The 16,529-nt window shown below is 42.7% G+C and overlaps 1 protein-coding gene across 2 annotated transcripts in view; it reads left to right on the top strand.

Annotated features, from left to right (window-relative positions):
- The window catches only part of LOC118358081 (BDNF/NT-3 growth factors receptor-like), an 83,114-nt gene extending 67,138 nt beyond the window's left edge, over positions 1-15,976 (top strand). For both annotated transcript variants that reach the window (XM_052478578.1, XM_052478579.1), the window contains exons 16-17: positions 13,484-13,642; positions 14,015-15,976. In XM_052478578.1, the coding sequence (XP_052334538.1) occupies positions 13,484-13,642; positions 14,015-14,200 (345 nt within the window). In that variant the 3' untranslated portion in view covers positions 14,201-15,976. The remainder of the gene's footprint in view (positions 1-13,483; positions 13,643-14,014) is intronic.
- Positions 15,977-16,529: the final 553 nt, after the last annotated feature.

The raw sequence follows: 16,529 nt of genomic DNA on the forward strand, positions 1-16,529 counted from the left end.
ATTATCCAAATTTCAATCGTCTGAGTAAGCATATTTCTATATGTTACTATCCAAACGTCAGATTAAGACTCATTTCCATATTCACACAACTCTCAAATCACAGTCACACAATGCTATTCTGAAACATACCTAATGAATTCACTGTTTTTCAACAACATTTTAACCTGTAGGGATATTTTCTTATTTCTATCTCATAATTAGTTCGTAGGATAATGCAACTCATACATTTACATCTTTCAATACTTCTAAAATGGGGTACATGTTTGAAAACGATTACAGGTGCAACCTTCTTTAGTAAACTATGTCACGAATGGTCTTAACTAGTTCACACAGATTCAAGATGTTTTAATATTAAATGGCCAAACCCAGGGCATACATGGCTAGCACATTTAAAATAATTGGAATTCACCACTTCTGAGGATAACTTAGAAGGTCACACAGACACATTTCAGAATGAGGTCCTTCTTCCAATAGGGTTTCACCAGGTAACGTGTTTCACACAGAACCCACAGTCACCCTGGCCCCTCACCCTTACAGACTGCACCAATTCAGTGTCAGAACACCTTGAGGATGGATTCTAAACAACTTTTGCCATGTTTCTGTCGATATTATGGAGCTAATTTGGAAAAAAAGTTTGGCGTTGTAGTGATAACATTTTCCGGTCGATTTCTCAGCCAAGCATGATGAACAAACGGGAGCTATTTCGCCTACAAAAATAATATTTTTGGGAAAAAAGGAACATTTGCTATCTAACTGGGAGTCTCCTGAGTGAAGACATCCGAAGTTCTTCAAAGGTAAATTATTTCATTTGGTTGCTTTTCTTATTTTTGTGAAAATGTTGCCTGCTGCCAGCAGAGCCTAGCATAGCATTATGCCATGATAAACTTACACAAATGCTTGTCTAGAGTTGGCTGTGACGCATATTTTGAAAATCTGAGATGACAGTGTGATTAACAAAAGGCTAAGCTGTGTCTCAATATATTTCATTTGTGATTTTCATGAATAGGAACATTTTCTAGGAGTATTTATGTCCGCTGCGTTATGTTAATTCGTTTGAGGCTATGATTACGCTCCCGGATCCGGGATCACAAGAATTAAAGTAGCCCTATGGACAGATACTCCAATCTCCACTGTGGAGCTTTGCAGCTCCTTCAGGGTTATCTTTGGTCTCTTTCTTGCCTCTCTGATTAATGCCCTCCTTGCCTGGTCTGTGAGTTTTGGTGGGCGACCCTCTCTTTGCAGGTTTGTTGTGGTGCCATATTCTTTAAAAAAACGTATAATGGATTTAATGTTGCTCCGTGGGATGTTCAATAACCCAACCCTGACCTGCATTTCTTCACAACTTTGTCCCTGACCTGTTTGGAGAGCTCCTTGGTCTTCATGGTGCCGCTTGCTTGGTGGTGCCTCTTGCATAGTGGTGTTGCAGTCTCTAGGGCCATTCGGAACAGGTTATGTATATTGACATCATGTGACACTTAGATTGCACACAGGTGGACTTTATACCACCTGGGACGCTACATAAATATCAATATTCAACTTTCATAAATCACAAGTGTAATAGATCAAAATAAAGCTTAACTTCTTGTTAATCCTGCCGCTGTGTCAGATTTCAAAAAGGCTTTACGGCGAAAGCAGACCATGCGATTATCTGAGGACAGCGCCCCGCATACAAACACATGAAAATCATTTTTCAACCAGGCAGGTGCGATGCAAAAGTCAGAAATAACAATATAATAAATGCCTTACCTTTGAAGATCTTCTTCTTTTTGCAATCCCAAATGCCTCAGGGACACAATGAGTGGTCGTTTTGTTCGATAAATTCCTTCTTTATATCCCCAAAATGTCAATTTATTTGGCACGTTTGATTCAGAAATACACCGGTTCAAACTCGCCAACATTAGATACAAAGTATCTAATAAGTTACCTGTAAACTTGGTCCAAACATTTCAAACAACGTTCCTAATCCAACCTCAGGTATCCTAAAATTTAAATAATCGATCAAATCTAAGACGGGACAAACAGTTTCCAATACCAAAGAAAAATAACACAAGCACGCTCCTGTTCACGCGCACCAAAATACTAGAGCCCTTCAGAGTGACACGTACAAAGGACAGAATTACTTCTTCATTTCTCAAAAGAAAAACATTGACCAATTTCTAAAGACTGTTGACATCTAGTGGAAGCCATAGGAACTGCAATATGGGCCCTAATAAATCAGGATTCCCATAGAAAAATATTGGAAAACACAATGACCTCCTGGATGGATTGTGCTCAGGGTTTCGCCTGCCACATCAGTTCTGTTATACTCACAGACATTATTCTAACAGTTTTAGAAACATCAGAGTGTTTCTATCCAAATCTACTAATTATATGCATATCCTAGCTTCTGGGCGTGAGTAACAGGCAGTTTACTTTGGGCACGCTTTTGATCCGGTTGTGAAAATACGGCCCGCTATCCAAGAGATGTTTAACTAATGATGTGACTTCTGAAGATAATTGGTTGCACCAGATTTTATTTATTATATTTATAAATATGTTATTTTTTAATTTCACTTCACCAATTTGACCTATTTTCTGTATGTCTATTACATAATATGCAAATATAAATCTATTTAAATTACAGGTTGTAATGCAACAAAATAGGAAAAATGCCAAAGGGGATGAATACTTTTGCAAGGCACTGTATACAGTACCAGTCAAAAGTTTGGACAAACCTATTCATTCAAGGGTTTTTCTTTATTTGTACTATTTTCTACATTGTCGAATAATAGTGAAGATATCAAAACTATGAAATAACACATATGGAATCATGTCGTAACCAAACAAAGTGTTAAACAAATCTAAATATATGATGACAGGTTTGCACACTCTTGGCATTCTCTCAACCAGCTTCATGAGATAGTCACCTGGAATGCTTTTCAATTAACAGGTGTGCCTTGTTAAAAGTTAATTTGTTGAATTTCTTTCCTTCTCAATGTGTTTGAACCAGAAGATACAGAAGATAGCCCTATTTGTTAAAATACAATATTATGGCAAGAACAGCTCAAATAAGCAAAGAGAAATTACAGTCCATCAGTCCAGGCATTTAGGTCAGTCAATCTGGTATATTTCAAGAATTTTGAAAGTTTCTTCAAGTGCAGTCGCAAAAACCATCAAGCGCTATGATGAAACTGGCTCTCATGAGGACCACCACAGTAAAGGAAGACCCTGAATTTCCTTTGCTGCAGAGGATACTTTCACTGGAGTTATCAGCCACAGAAATTGCAGCCCAAATAAATGTTTCACATAGTTCAAGTAACAGACACATCTCAACATCAATTGTTCAGAGGAGACTGCGTGAATCACAGCTTCATTGTCGAACTGCTGCAAAGAAACCACTACTAAAGGACACCAATAAGAAGAAGAGAAATCTGTCCAGATTTGCAAAAAATGTTTGTTCCAACCACCGTGTCTTTGTGAGACGCAGAGTAGGTGAACGGGTGATCTCTCCATTTGTGGTTCCCACCATGAAGCATGGAGGTGATTTGATGGTGTGAGGGTGCTTTGATGGTGACACTGTGAGTGAGGCCCACTTAACCAGCATGGCTACCACAGCATTCTGCAACAATACGCCATCCCATGTGGTTTGTGCTTAGTGGGAGTATCATTTGTTTTTCAACAGGACAATGACCCAACACACCTACAGGCTGTGTAAGGGCTATTTGACCAAGAAGGAGAGTGATGGAGTCCTGCATCAGATGACCTGGCCTCCACAATCCACCGACCTCAACCCAATTGAGATGGTTTGGGATGAGTTGGACCACAGAGTGAAGAAAAAGCAGCCAACAAGTGGTCAGCATAACTCCTTCAATACTGTTGGAAACACTTGTTTGGTTAATATATGTTATTTCATAGTTTTGATGTCTTCACTATTATTTTACAATGCAGAAAATAGTAAAAATAAAGAAAGACCCTTGAATGAGTAGGTGTGTCCAAACTTTTGACTGGTACTGTATATATTTGAAAAAACATATTTTATGGGTGATTGGAAGTGATGCAGGCAATTACATTGATGGAAGTTACAATCTATCTGCAATATTAAAGCTGATGTACCCCCTTAAGAAAGGAGGGGGAGGAGTCTCATAGTGAAGCTCCTCCCACACAGCCAGCCTAAAGCCTCCCATAAGCGCTCTTTCAAACCTGCCTTGTTGCCATGGATACCACGGCCTCTGAGATCACTACACTAAACTCACAATTCGTAATTTTTACTTCTTCTTTGAGGTCTTCTTGCCCAGACTAGCGGTGAGTTAGTTATTTATGAGAGAGAGAGAGAGAGAGAGAGAGAGAGAGAGAGAATTTTCTCAACTAAGAATATTGAGCTATAAAAACCATTGGGCCCTCTGTCTGAACATGCCAGTAAAACTGCTTCTCTTAATTTTTGATGAACCCAGGATGTTAAGAACAATTAATCAAGGGCTTCCTGACAATGAAACACTCAAACGCACACACAGACATAAACACAAACAAGCACACACATACACTCATGTACATACTGAGGACGCATTTCGTTCTGAACCAAAACAATATTTTTTCGTTACATTCCACTGTTCTGACCAGCAAAATAGCAAATAGCAAAACAGCAAAAAGTTCTTAGATTCAAGCTCCAAAAAAGAAACGGTTTATATCATTAATTTCTGTTCCTTTTTAAACCTGTGAAATAAATCTACATTGTTTTACATTTAGCTCGACATGAAATTAATTCACCAATCAGTGAGGATAAAGCAGCTTGCTATGAAGCGGCAAGCTATTTACGAACATTGGACAGACAAGTGTAGGGTGCAAGATCTGACCACAATTTTGCAGGTGGGGAGAGGTTGTAGGAGGGTGTAGTACTAGGCTTGGCTTGAAGTACTGGACGTCTTGTTTTGTTGTGACATGCATTATCTTATTTAGGCCCACAGAATTATAACTACAGAGGAGCGGCTTCTATGAAGGAACTTTGAATGTCTTTGAACTTCAAAAAGTTGGCTCAACATTGGACCAGTTTGTGTGTGCAGAGCGGCAGCAGAATTGAAATCAAAACCTGTATTACCTTTTTTTAGTTAATAAATTTGATGTGAAACGTGATAACTATAGTATCCTTAACTAGCATTGAAAAAGTGAATCGAATCTTCTCTAATTAAAAATCTTTCTCCCTAATTTCTGAATTACACTTGTAATGTCAGTAGGCTTTGCGTCAGAGGGGGAGGGGCTCGTAGTCTACACAGGATTTTCAGCTGGCAGGCAGACACTGGATTAAGTTTCTGAGTGACAGACTGAGGGCTTTGCATAGGTGCTTTGTTACATTTTTTTTGTGGGACTGGAAAAAAAAGGCCAGGAATGTAAAATAACATTATTAACCGCTTCCCATGCTTTTAAAATTACTTTTCTGTTCCAGAACATTATAGATCACTTTCATTCCCGGTTCTGATTCTGTTCCTCAATTTTTTGTAGAAATATTTTCCAGTTTTTGGTTGTTTCCTGAACCTGTTCCAACCCCAGAAACACACACAAACACACTCTAATATACAGTGCTGCTAGGAAATTGTAAAAAAGTTGCAGTCACTAAGATCAGGAGCACAGCATTAATATTTCAAACCACTCCACGTTTTACAATGTGATAAAACAAACAACGATAAATAAATACACTCACTAGATGTTGTCTTCGCCCTCAACCCCACACTGTTCTTGACCATGAATCCATCGCAACATACATACTGTACTTGGAAACTCAAGTGGGGTTTTAGTTATGTGAAAACACTTACAGTGAGTTATTTGGTGAGGAGGCGTCAGGAGCCTTTGAGAAGGCGGACTAGAGATGGAGCCAGATTGGTTTACACAAACAAACACACATACCGGGGATGACTATCTCTTGGCTTTAATGGACTGATAAAGTAAAGGCTACTCTGACGGATAGGAGAGAAGAAGAGACCACGCAGGGCTGAGTGGGAAGCAGACAGCAGTGGCCAACAACAGCTTCCTGTATCGTGCAGTGTCTGGGACGATATGACTGTGCTGTAGCTACAGTCCTAAGCATTAATAAGTCCACCTGTACTGAAGCACAGTGGGAGTAACTGCACATGAGGGACAGGGACATACAGTCCATTCGGAAAGTATTCAGACCCCTTCACTTTTTGCACATTTGTTACTTTAGTCTTACTCTAAATACATTAAATTAAATGTTTTCCTCATCAATCTACAAACAATACCCCATAATGACAATGCGAAAACAGGTTTTTAGATATTTCTATTAAGATATAAAAAACAGAATACCTTATTTACATAGGTATTCGAACCCTTTGCTATGAGACTTGTACTTGTGAGCTCTGGTGCATCCTGTACTATATCGTGGAGCTCCACCCATATGGGAGCTCTGCTCCTAGTGGTTTACCCTTCTGCCTAGGCAGCGAATAGCCTGAGAGAAACTTATGCACACACCTGCAGCCAATGGGAGTACAGGTGTCCCTATGTTGCAGACAGAGTTCAGTGTGTCAAATCGGAGGGCATGCTGTCCGGTCCTCTGGCAGTCTCTATGGGGGTGCCACAGGGTTCAATTCTCGGGCCGACTCTTTTCTCTGTATATATTAATGATGTTGCTCTTGCTGCGGGCGATTCCCTGATCCACCTCTACGCAGACGACACCATTCTGTATACTTCCAGCCCGTCCTTGGACACTGTGCTATCTAACCTCCAAACGAGCTTCAATGCCATACAACACTCCTTCCATGGCTCTTAAACGCTAGTAAAACCAAATGCATGCTTTTCAACCGTTCGCTGCCTGCACCCGCACGCCGACTAGCATCACCACCCTGGATGGTTCCGACCTAGAATATGTGGACATCTATAAGTACCTAGGTGTCTGGCTAGACTGTAAACTCTCCTTCCAGACTCATATCAAAGATCTCCAATCTAAAAATCAAATCTAGAGTCGGCTTTCTATTCCGCAACAAAGCCTCACTCACGCCTTCACTCACGCCGCCAAACTTACCCTAGTAAAACTGACTATCCTACCGATCCTCGACTTTGGCGATGTCATCTACAAAATAGCTTCCAATACTCTACTCAGCAAACTGGAGTAGGTTTATCACAGTGCCATCCGTTTTGTCACTAAAGCACCTTATACCACCCACCACCGCGACCTGTATGCTCTAGTCGGCTAGCCCTCGCTACATATTCGTCGCCAGACCCACTGGCTCCAGGTCATCTACAAGTCCATGCTAGGTAAAGCTCCGCCTTATCTCAGTTCACTGGTCACGATGGCAACACCCACCCGTAGCACGCGCTCCAGCAGGTGTATCTCACCAATCACCCCTAAAGCCAACACTCATTTGGCCGCCTTTCTTTTCAGTTCTCTGCTGCCTGTGACTGGAACGAATTGCAAAAATTCGCTGAAGTTGGAGACTTTTATTTCCCTCACCAACTTCCGACATCTGCTATCTGAGCAGCTAACCGATCGCTGCAGCTGTACATAGTCTATCGGTAAATAGCCCACCCAATTTTACCTACCTCATCGCCATACTGTTTATATTTATTTACTTTTCTGCTCTTTTGCACACCAATATCTCTACCTGTACATGACCATCTGATCATTTATCACTCCAGTGTTAATCTGCAAAATTGTAATTATTCGCTTACCTCCTCATGCCTTTTGCACACAATGTATATCGACTCTCTTTTTTTTATACTGTGTTATTGACTTGTTAATTGTTTACTCCATGTGTAACTCTGTGTTGTCTGTTCACACTGCTATGCTTTATCTTGGCCAGGTCGCAGTTGCAAATGAGAACTTGTTCTCAACTAGCCTACCTGGTGAAATAAAGGTGAAATATATCAAATAATAAAATGTCAGGGGATGCTTTTTCTAAATTTGCTCCATAATATCGACAGAAACACGGCAAACGTTAATTAGGATCCATCCTCAAGGTGTTTTTAACATATATATTCGATAATATATCCGTCGAGGCAATTGGTTTCTCATAAGAAGCGATTGGAAAAATGGCCACCTCAGTATTTTACGCAAGATTTTCTGCGGGAGACACCATGTGACCACATGCTATATATGGTCCCTTACGGCCATTCTTCAATGGAAATTACTAAAAAGACGTCACAATGCTGTAGACACCTTGGGAATACGTGGAAAACAGCCATATAAGGAGTCATTGGCATGAGGCGGTTTCAAAAAATGCGCACTTCCTGGTTGGATTTTTATCTGGGTTTCGCCTGTAACATCACAGACAATATCTTTGCAGTTTTGGAAATGTCAGAGTGTTTTCTTTCCAAAGCTGTCAATTATATGCATAGTCGAGCATCTTTTCGCAACAAAATATCTTGTTTAAAACGGGAACGTTTTTCATCCAAAATGTTTAATAGCGCCCCCTAATGCATAACTGGTTAATGCAACCGCTGTGTCAGTTTCAAAAAAGCTTTACGGAAAAAGCACACCATGGAATAATCTGAGTACAGCAATACAGATACCCGTCATGTTATGGAGTCAACAAAAGTCAGAAATAGCATTATAAATATTCACTTACCTTTGATGATCTTCATCAGAATGCACTCACAGGAATCCCAGTTCCACAATAAATGTTAGTTTATGATATCCATAATTTATGTCAAAATATCTCCTTTTTGAACGTGCATTTAGTACAGTAATCCAAATGCGCAGGCCCTAGGTCCAGACAAAGCCAAAAAAGTTATATTACAGTTTGTAGAAACATGTCAAACGATGTATATAATCAATCTTTAGGATGTTTTTATCATAAATCTTCAATAATGTTTCAACTGGAGAATTCCTTTGTCTTTAGAAATGAAAGGGAACGGAGCTAACTCTCACGGGCATGCGCCTGACTGAGCACATGGCCTTCTGGCAGACCCATGACTCAGCTCTCATTCCCTCCCACTTCACAGTAGAAGCTTGAAACAAGGTTCTAAAGATTGTTGACATCTAGTGGAAGCCTTAGGAAGTGCAATATGACACGCACTTGAGGGAGAGTGCGAGGAGCAGGCACAGGATGCACAGGGCTGTGGAGACGCACTGGAGACCTGGTGTGTATAGCCGGCATCAATGGTACCGGAACTTTAACACACTTCTTATGACGAGTACGGGGATCTGACTCAGGTGGCACCAAGCTGACAACACGTTCCTTTAGTCCAAATCGGTGCATCCTCCACCAACTCAACAACTCCCATCTCTCTCTCCTCCAAATTCTCCTTCTTCTCCCAGACTGGCTCTGGTTCACTCCTCGGCTCCGCCGACTGCTCCATGTGCCCCCCCAAAAATGTTCTTGGGGTTTTTGTGGCCTTCCTCCCGACTTCGTCGCTGTACCTCCTTCGCTGCTTCCGCCTGCTTCCATGGCAGGCTCTTCTCTCCTACCATTATGTCGTCCCAAGTCTAGAAGGTTCTCTCCCTAATCTCCTCCAAAGACCAGGATGCCATTACCTCCCAGGCACGCTGCTTGTTCCATTGTTGGTGGGATCTTCTATCACATTCGTTATAATAAGTGAACCAAAGCGCAGCGTGAACTGGGTTCCACATCTTTTAATTACTAAGTGAAACTCACAGCAAAACAAAACAATAAATCTCAACCGAACCGTGAAGCTAACAATAGTGCTAACAGGCAACTATCCATAGACAAGATCCCACAAAACACAATGGAGAACTGGCTGCCTAAATATGATCCCCAATCAGAGACAACGATAAACAGCTGCCTCTGATTGGGAACCATACCAGGCCAACATAGAAATATAAATCACCTAGATGACCCACCCTAGTCACACCCCGACCTAACCAACAGAGAATAAAAAGCTCTCTATGGTCAGGGCGTGACATATTGACAGAATTAAGCATCTACCTGCTGGTTCAGATTAGTATGGCTCATATTCTGTTATCTGCCCACTAGCCATTGACAGTGTCTCCAGGCTGAGTAGGGAGGATTGTACTGAGGACGCAGTATATTGTGACACATTGTGTTACGGTACTGTGGGACTGTATCGCCGCAATTGCTGGGCCAGGCCTTTTCATTAGGTGGGAAGTGTTAGGTTCGCAGGGAGTACATTTTGGAGCGTTGCACTCCGCCTAAAACCACTAGGTGCAGAGCTCCCCTATGGTGGCGGAGCTCCACGATATAGAACGATATTTACTGGAGCTGTAACTCCAGTTCTATGAGTGGAGCAGAGCCCCATAGGACTTAAGGCCCTGCCAACCCCCAGTCTCGCTGAAGATAATATTTTTGAGAGGCTGATTGAGAGGAAGCATCCCCTTATCTAGGGACACATGTACTCCCATTGGCTACAAGTGTGTGCATCATTTTCTCTCAGGCTACTCGCTGCCTAGGCAGCGGAGTAAACGACGAGGAACAGAGCTCCCCTATGGGGCTCCGCTTCATTCATAGAACTGGAGTTACAACTCAGTTAACTATTGTTTCCATTGATCATGCTTGAGGTTTCTACAACTTGATTGGAGTCCCCCTGTGGTAAGTTCAATTGATTGGACATGATTTGAAAATACACCTGTCTATATAAGGTCCCACAGTTGCCAGTCCACGGCAGAGCAAAAACCAAGCCTTGAGGTCAAAGGAATTGTTCATTGAGCTCCGAGACAGGATTGCATTGAGGCAGAGATCTGGGGAAGGGTACCATACAATTTCTGCAGCATTGAAGGTCCCCAAGAACACAGAGGCCTCCATCCTTCTTAAATGGAAGAAGTTTGGAGCCACCAAGGCTCTTCCTAGAGCTGGCCAACGGGCCAAACTGAGCAATCGGGGAAGAAGGGCCTTGGTCAGGGAGGTGACTCTGACAGAGCTCCATAGTTCTTCTTTTGAGATGGGAAACCTTCCAGAATGACAACCATCTCTGCAGCACTCCACCAATCAGGCCTTTATGGTAGAGTGGCCAGACAGAAGGCACTCCTCAGTAAAAGGCACATGACAGCCCGCTTAGAGTTTGCCAAAAGCCACTTAAAGGACTCTCACACCATGAGAAACAAGATTCTCTGGTCTGATGAATGCCAAGCATCACGTCTGGAAGTAACCAGGCACCGCTCATCACCTGACCAATACCATCCCTACGGTGAAGCATGGTGGTCGCAGCATCATGCTGTGGGGAGGTTTTTCAGCAGCAGTGACTGAGAGACTAGTCAGGATCGGGGGTAAAGTTGAACAGAGCAACGTAGAGAGAAATCCTTGATGATAACCTGCTCCAGAGCGCTCAGGACCTCAGCCTGGGGCGAAGGTTCACCTTCCAACAGGACAACAATGCTAAGCACACAACCAAGACAACGCAGGAGTTTCTTCGGGACAAGTCTCTGAATGTCCTTGGGTGGCCCAGCTAGAGCGCGGACTTGAACCCGATTGACCATCTCTGGAGAGACCTGAACGACCTGAAAATAGCTGTTCGGCGACACTCCCCATCCAACCTGACAGAGCTTGAGAGGATCTGCAGAGAAGAATGGGAGAAACTGCCCAAATACAGGTGTGCCACGTTTTGTAGTATCATACCCAAGAAGATTTGAGGCTGTAATCGCTGCTAAACATTGCTTCAACAAAGTATTAAGTAAAGGGTCTGAATACTTATGTAAATGAGGTATTGTGTGTAGATTGATGAGGGGAAAGGCTGTCACTTAAGTGAAGGGGTCTGAATACTTTCCGAATGCACTGCATTTCAGAAATGTATTTTATGACATGGGTTATTGTTAGATGATTACCTGTTTGTTACATTAACCATGTGCCTTGCTACAGCAAGACATTAAACAAACTAGACTTAACCTTTTAGTGCTCAGAACTACAGTATATATAGTGAGCTCCAAAATTATTGGGACAGTGAACATGACTGTGAGGTTAAAGAGCAGACTGTCAGCTTTAATTTCAGGGTATTTTCATCCATATCGGATGAACTGTTTAGAAATGAAAGCACTTTTTGTATTTCAAAGTATTGGGACAACTTCACTCATACGGTGCTGTGGGAAAGTATTTGCCCCCTTTCTCATTTTCGCTACTGTTATCAGATCTTCAACCAAAACCTAATATTAGAGAAATGGAACCTGAGTGAACAAATAACACAACAATGACATACTTCTTTCATTTATTTAATAAACCAAGTTATGCAACACCCAATGCCCCTGTGTGAAAAAGTAATTGCCCCCTTACACTTAAAAACTAGCTGTGCCACCTTTAGCTGCAATGACTCCAACCAAACACTTCCGGTAGTTGTTGATTAGTCTCTCACGTCACTGGGGAGGGATCAGCGGCATTTGTGGGTTTTCAAGCATGAAATTCTTGTTTCAAGTCCTGCCACAACATCTCAATTTGGATTAGGTCTGGACTTTGACTAGGTCATTTCAAAACTTCAGATTTGTTGCTTATTAGCCATTTTCATGGAGACTTGCTACAATGATTACGGATAATGCTATTAAACCAGTCAGTGTGACCACCATTTGCCTCATGCTGCGCGGCACATCTCCTTCGCATAGAGTTGATCATGGGCTGCGGAATGTTGTTCCACTCTTCTTCAATGGCTGTGTAAAGTTGCTGGATATTGTCGGGAACTGGAATACACTGTCGTACACGTCGATTCAGAGCATCCCAAACATGCTCAACGGGTGACATGTTTGTTGAGTATGGAGGCCATGAAAGAACTGGGACAAAGTTTTGCTTCCAGGAATTGTGTACAGATCCTTGCGACATGGGGCCATGCATTATCATGCTGAAACATGAGGTGATGGCGGTGGATGAATGGCACGACAATTTTAATTTTAATTGTACCTTTATTTAACCAGGCAAGTCAGTTAAGAACATATTCTTATTTTCAATGACGGCCTGGGAACAGTGGGTTAACTGCCTTGTTCAGGGGCAGAACGACAGATTTGTACCTTGTCAGCTCGGGGGTTTGAACTCGCAACCCAACGCTCTAACCACTAGGCTACGCTGCCGCCCCAATAGGCCTCAGGATCTCATCACGGTATCTCTGTGCATTCAAATTGCCATTAATAAAATGCAATTGTGGTCGTTGTTCGTATGCCTGCCCATACGATAACCCTACCCTCACAATGTTGTGACATCATTAGAGTGGCCTTTTAGTGTCCCCAGCACAAGGTGCACCTGTGTAATGATCATGCTGTTTAATAAGCTTCTTGATATGCCACACCTGTGAGGTGAATGATTTATCTTGGGATCAACACTTTACATGTTGCGTTTATATTTTTGTTCAGTATACTTTAAAGAATTCATCACAACTGGTGACTTGGTACCAAATGAAGCCTAGTTGCACTTGATTCAATGAATTCCAAGGAAATAAACAAGTCATTTGCAGGTCATTGATGTTTAATTACCATTTGACCATTTCATTTGACCATTTAATGAATGACTAATTAAGTAGTTTCACAGCAAACAACATTTCTGTATCATTCAAAGAAAAGGTGTGTACAGCAGAACAGTGTCCAGGCTGACTGTTTGTGTTGGTGTTGGTGTAGGTGGGCGGTCACACCATGCTGCCCATCCGCTGGATGCCTCCAGAGAGCATCATGTACAGGAAGTTCACCACAGAGAGTGACGTGTGGAGTCTGGGCGTGGTCCTCTGGGAGATCTTCACCTACGGCAAACAGCCCTGGTACCAGCTTTCCAACAACGAGGTCAGTCTCACCTCTCACCGAACCTTAACCCTGACCCTTTGACCATACTCTACCTCCATCCTAGCCTTGGTGCCAGTCTGATTCTGCTCTCTTGCCACCTCCTTATAACAATTCCATGAGGAGGTGGCAAGAAATCAGAACAGACTACCAGGCTAGCTCCAACCTAACTCCCTAGCTGGAATCTTATTCTAAACCCTCACATCCTCTACTTTGGTAAAGCTTTCGAAAGCTTTAACCTAAGCCTACAGCTCCAAGGCACATGTGTAGGTCTGGAGAGGATTGGATAGTAAAAAACGCAAAGACAATTAAATCTGGCATATCTGCTGGCATTCGGACACTAACCCTGTTTATCTGCCCCCCACACACACACAGGTGATTGAGTGCATTACACAGGGGCGTGTCCTGCAGCGGCCTCGCACCTGTCCCAAAGAGGTGTACGACCTGATGCTGGGGTGCTGGCAGAGAGAGCCCCACATGAGACACCACATCAAGGAGATCCACAGCCTACTGCTAAACCTAGCCAAAGCCTCTCCTGTCTACCTGGACATCCTGGGCTGAGCGGGTGTGCGTGTGTGTCGTGGCGTGTGTGCGTATGCGTACATGCACATGGCTGTACAATACAGGAGAGAATGAGTGTGTGCCTGTACCTGTGTGTCTATTGATGCACCTGTCCTCGAGTGTGTTTTAAGCTACGATCAAACTCTTTAAAGGCAATCAGAAGATTCCCCAACTGTTTCCTTGTGCCCTCCCATCTCCTCTCGCTCTCTCTATCTCTCTCTTACTTTCTGCCTACTTCTACTCTTTCATGCATCTCTTAACCTACCACCTTCTTCCTGCTCAAGATACTTTAAGAATGGTTTGCAGTGGGAAGGCTTCTCCCATCGGCACAAAGGATTTTAAACTGTGGCTTAGTAGTCTACAGTAAATGGCTGAGGGCTCTATTCGAGCAGGCAGTGGGGTTTTTTCCCAATTGGTTTCTGCAAACGCCATCCTTCTGTAAATAAAACCCCTGAGGTCGAGAAGAGGTGCCTCCACTGCAGATAGGCTGTTTCTTCTCTGTACATAGAGGACCAGACATCGGACCCTGCAATGTCCTGCAAAGAGTTGAGATGCGTTGCTGCGTGGAAGGAGACACGGAAGCAACCAGACTGTTATTTTCCCCTCATGTCAACAAGTCATGACATAACAAGACATAACAAGAGTATTAGTATTAGTAGTATTAGTATTAGTAGTATTAGTAGTATTGCCCCTCATGCTGATGAGCAGCAACAAATGACATGCTATTGCATAACTGAAGCAATGATGAAAGTAAACTTAAAAGGGAGATTTGTGGCTGTTCACCAGTGGGTGCTCTTCAGCTGTCTGTCTGTTGTCATTGTCTGTGACTATGTACACGAAAGAGGGTATTGGATACATTTTGGGGGATGAAGATGTTTTAATTCCCATGTCAAGTGCTGATGTCATGTAATTTATCGATGTATGTGTCCAACATTCTCGGACAATCCTGAGACAGAGAGTATGAGCAGGATCTGTGTCAGATCGCCCGTTCATGGTCAGTGGCGAGGATCTCCGTTTAGGCGTGGTTGGGTCAACTGTGGTAGAGTCCTGGCACACACACATATCCCCCACCCCCTACTACTACACACACACATACTCAAAAGGCTTCTGCCGGAAATTGAATTCTGCATGTTTTATTATTTTAGCCCCACAGTGCTTTAGCGACGGAGCCCCAGCCCTCGTCAGTAATGGTGTAATGTATATTTCATTAAGGAGCTAATGTTGGCCATTAGCACAGTCTCCCCCTCAGACATTTAAGACGTATTGTTTAATGGGAGAGAGAGAAAGGAGATGAGGAAGTGGAGGAGAGAAAGACGGCGAGATAGAGAGGAGTGGAGAGAGAGAGAGAGGAGGCCTGAATGTCTGCGGGGAAATAGTGAGATAACATCCATCATAGTGCGGTCTTGTCGGTTTTCGAACCCACAGCTGTTTGCTTCACACACCTCACATTCCTGTGGTGGGTTCCTCAACCACACACACAGACACAGACACATACACACACCACCCACAAAACCTTCTCTTACACATTCAAGGTCAACTGTAGGCTCACCTAGACTTTCAAGATCAAACGCCTGCATTATCATAGACACACAATAAACAGACTTACTGAGATGTAATAACTTCATACAAGACTGTTTGAGTATCATGATATTGTCATATGCTTCTGTAACTGATTGCATGTGACTGGTTTGGTCATATCCTCAGTACTTGATGGTATTGATATTTGTGTTCTTAATTATTATTTTATTAAAAAATTATACATTTTTTATGAGACAATGTTTCTGAGGTCTAAGTCAATTATGTGGTCTGAATCGGGGCCTGACTCCAATTTAAAGTGATCTAATTGATTATGCTGACAGTATTATGTGCGTGTGCCTCCGAAAGAGTGCAATTACTTGGGCCCACATTGGGCTGTGGTCAAAAGTAGTGCACTATACAGGGAATAGGGTGTCATTGCAGACGTAGACTGTGTGTGTCTGTTTGGGTCCTTGCACATGCTCTTTGTTGCATTTTCCTGCCTGCCTCTTGAAATAAACATTAGATCCAATAATGTACCATCCGTTCCACAAAGAGAATGGATGTCTTTCTGTACGAGAGCAAGTAGAAAATGCTTCACAGGTATTCAATATTGTTTACACAATAACGCTGTGCAATACAAAGCAACATTGTGTGCAACAACCTTCAGTGCGAGAGTAGTTGGCAGTGAAATAACTGCCTGTGTGAGAAAGAGCACTATGTGTCCATCAGAACTAAGAAACCACTCTTAAAGCGCTTATAGCCTACATTAATTGGCTAAAGTGGGACATGGCAGTGGTGGCGAGTAAGTGAA

The sequence above is a fragment of the Oncorhynchus keta genome, chromosome 25 (genome assembly GCF_023373465.1).
Source record: "Oncorhynchus keta strain PuntledgeMale-10-30-2019 chromosome 25, Oket_V2, whole genome shotgun sequence".
NCBI lineage: Eukaryota > Metazoa > Chordata > Actinopteri > Salmoniformes > Salmonidae > Oncorhynchus > Oncorhynchus keta.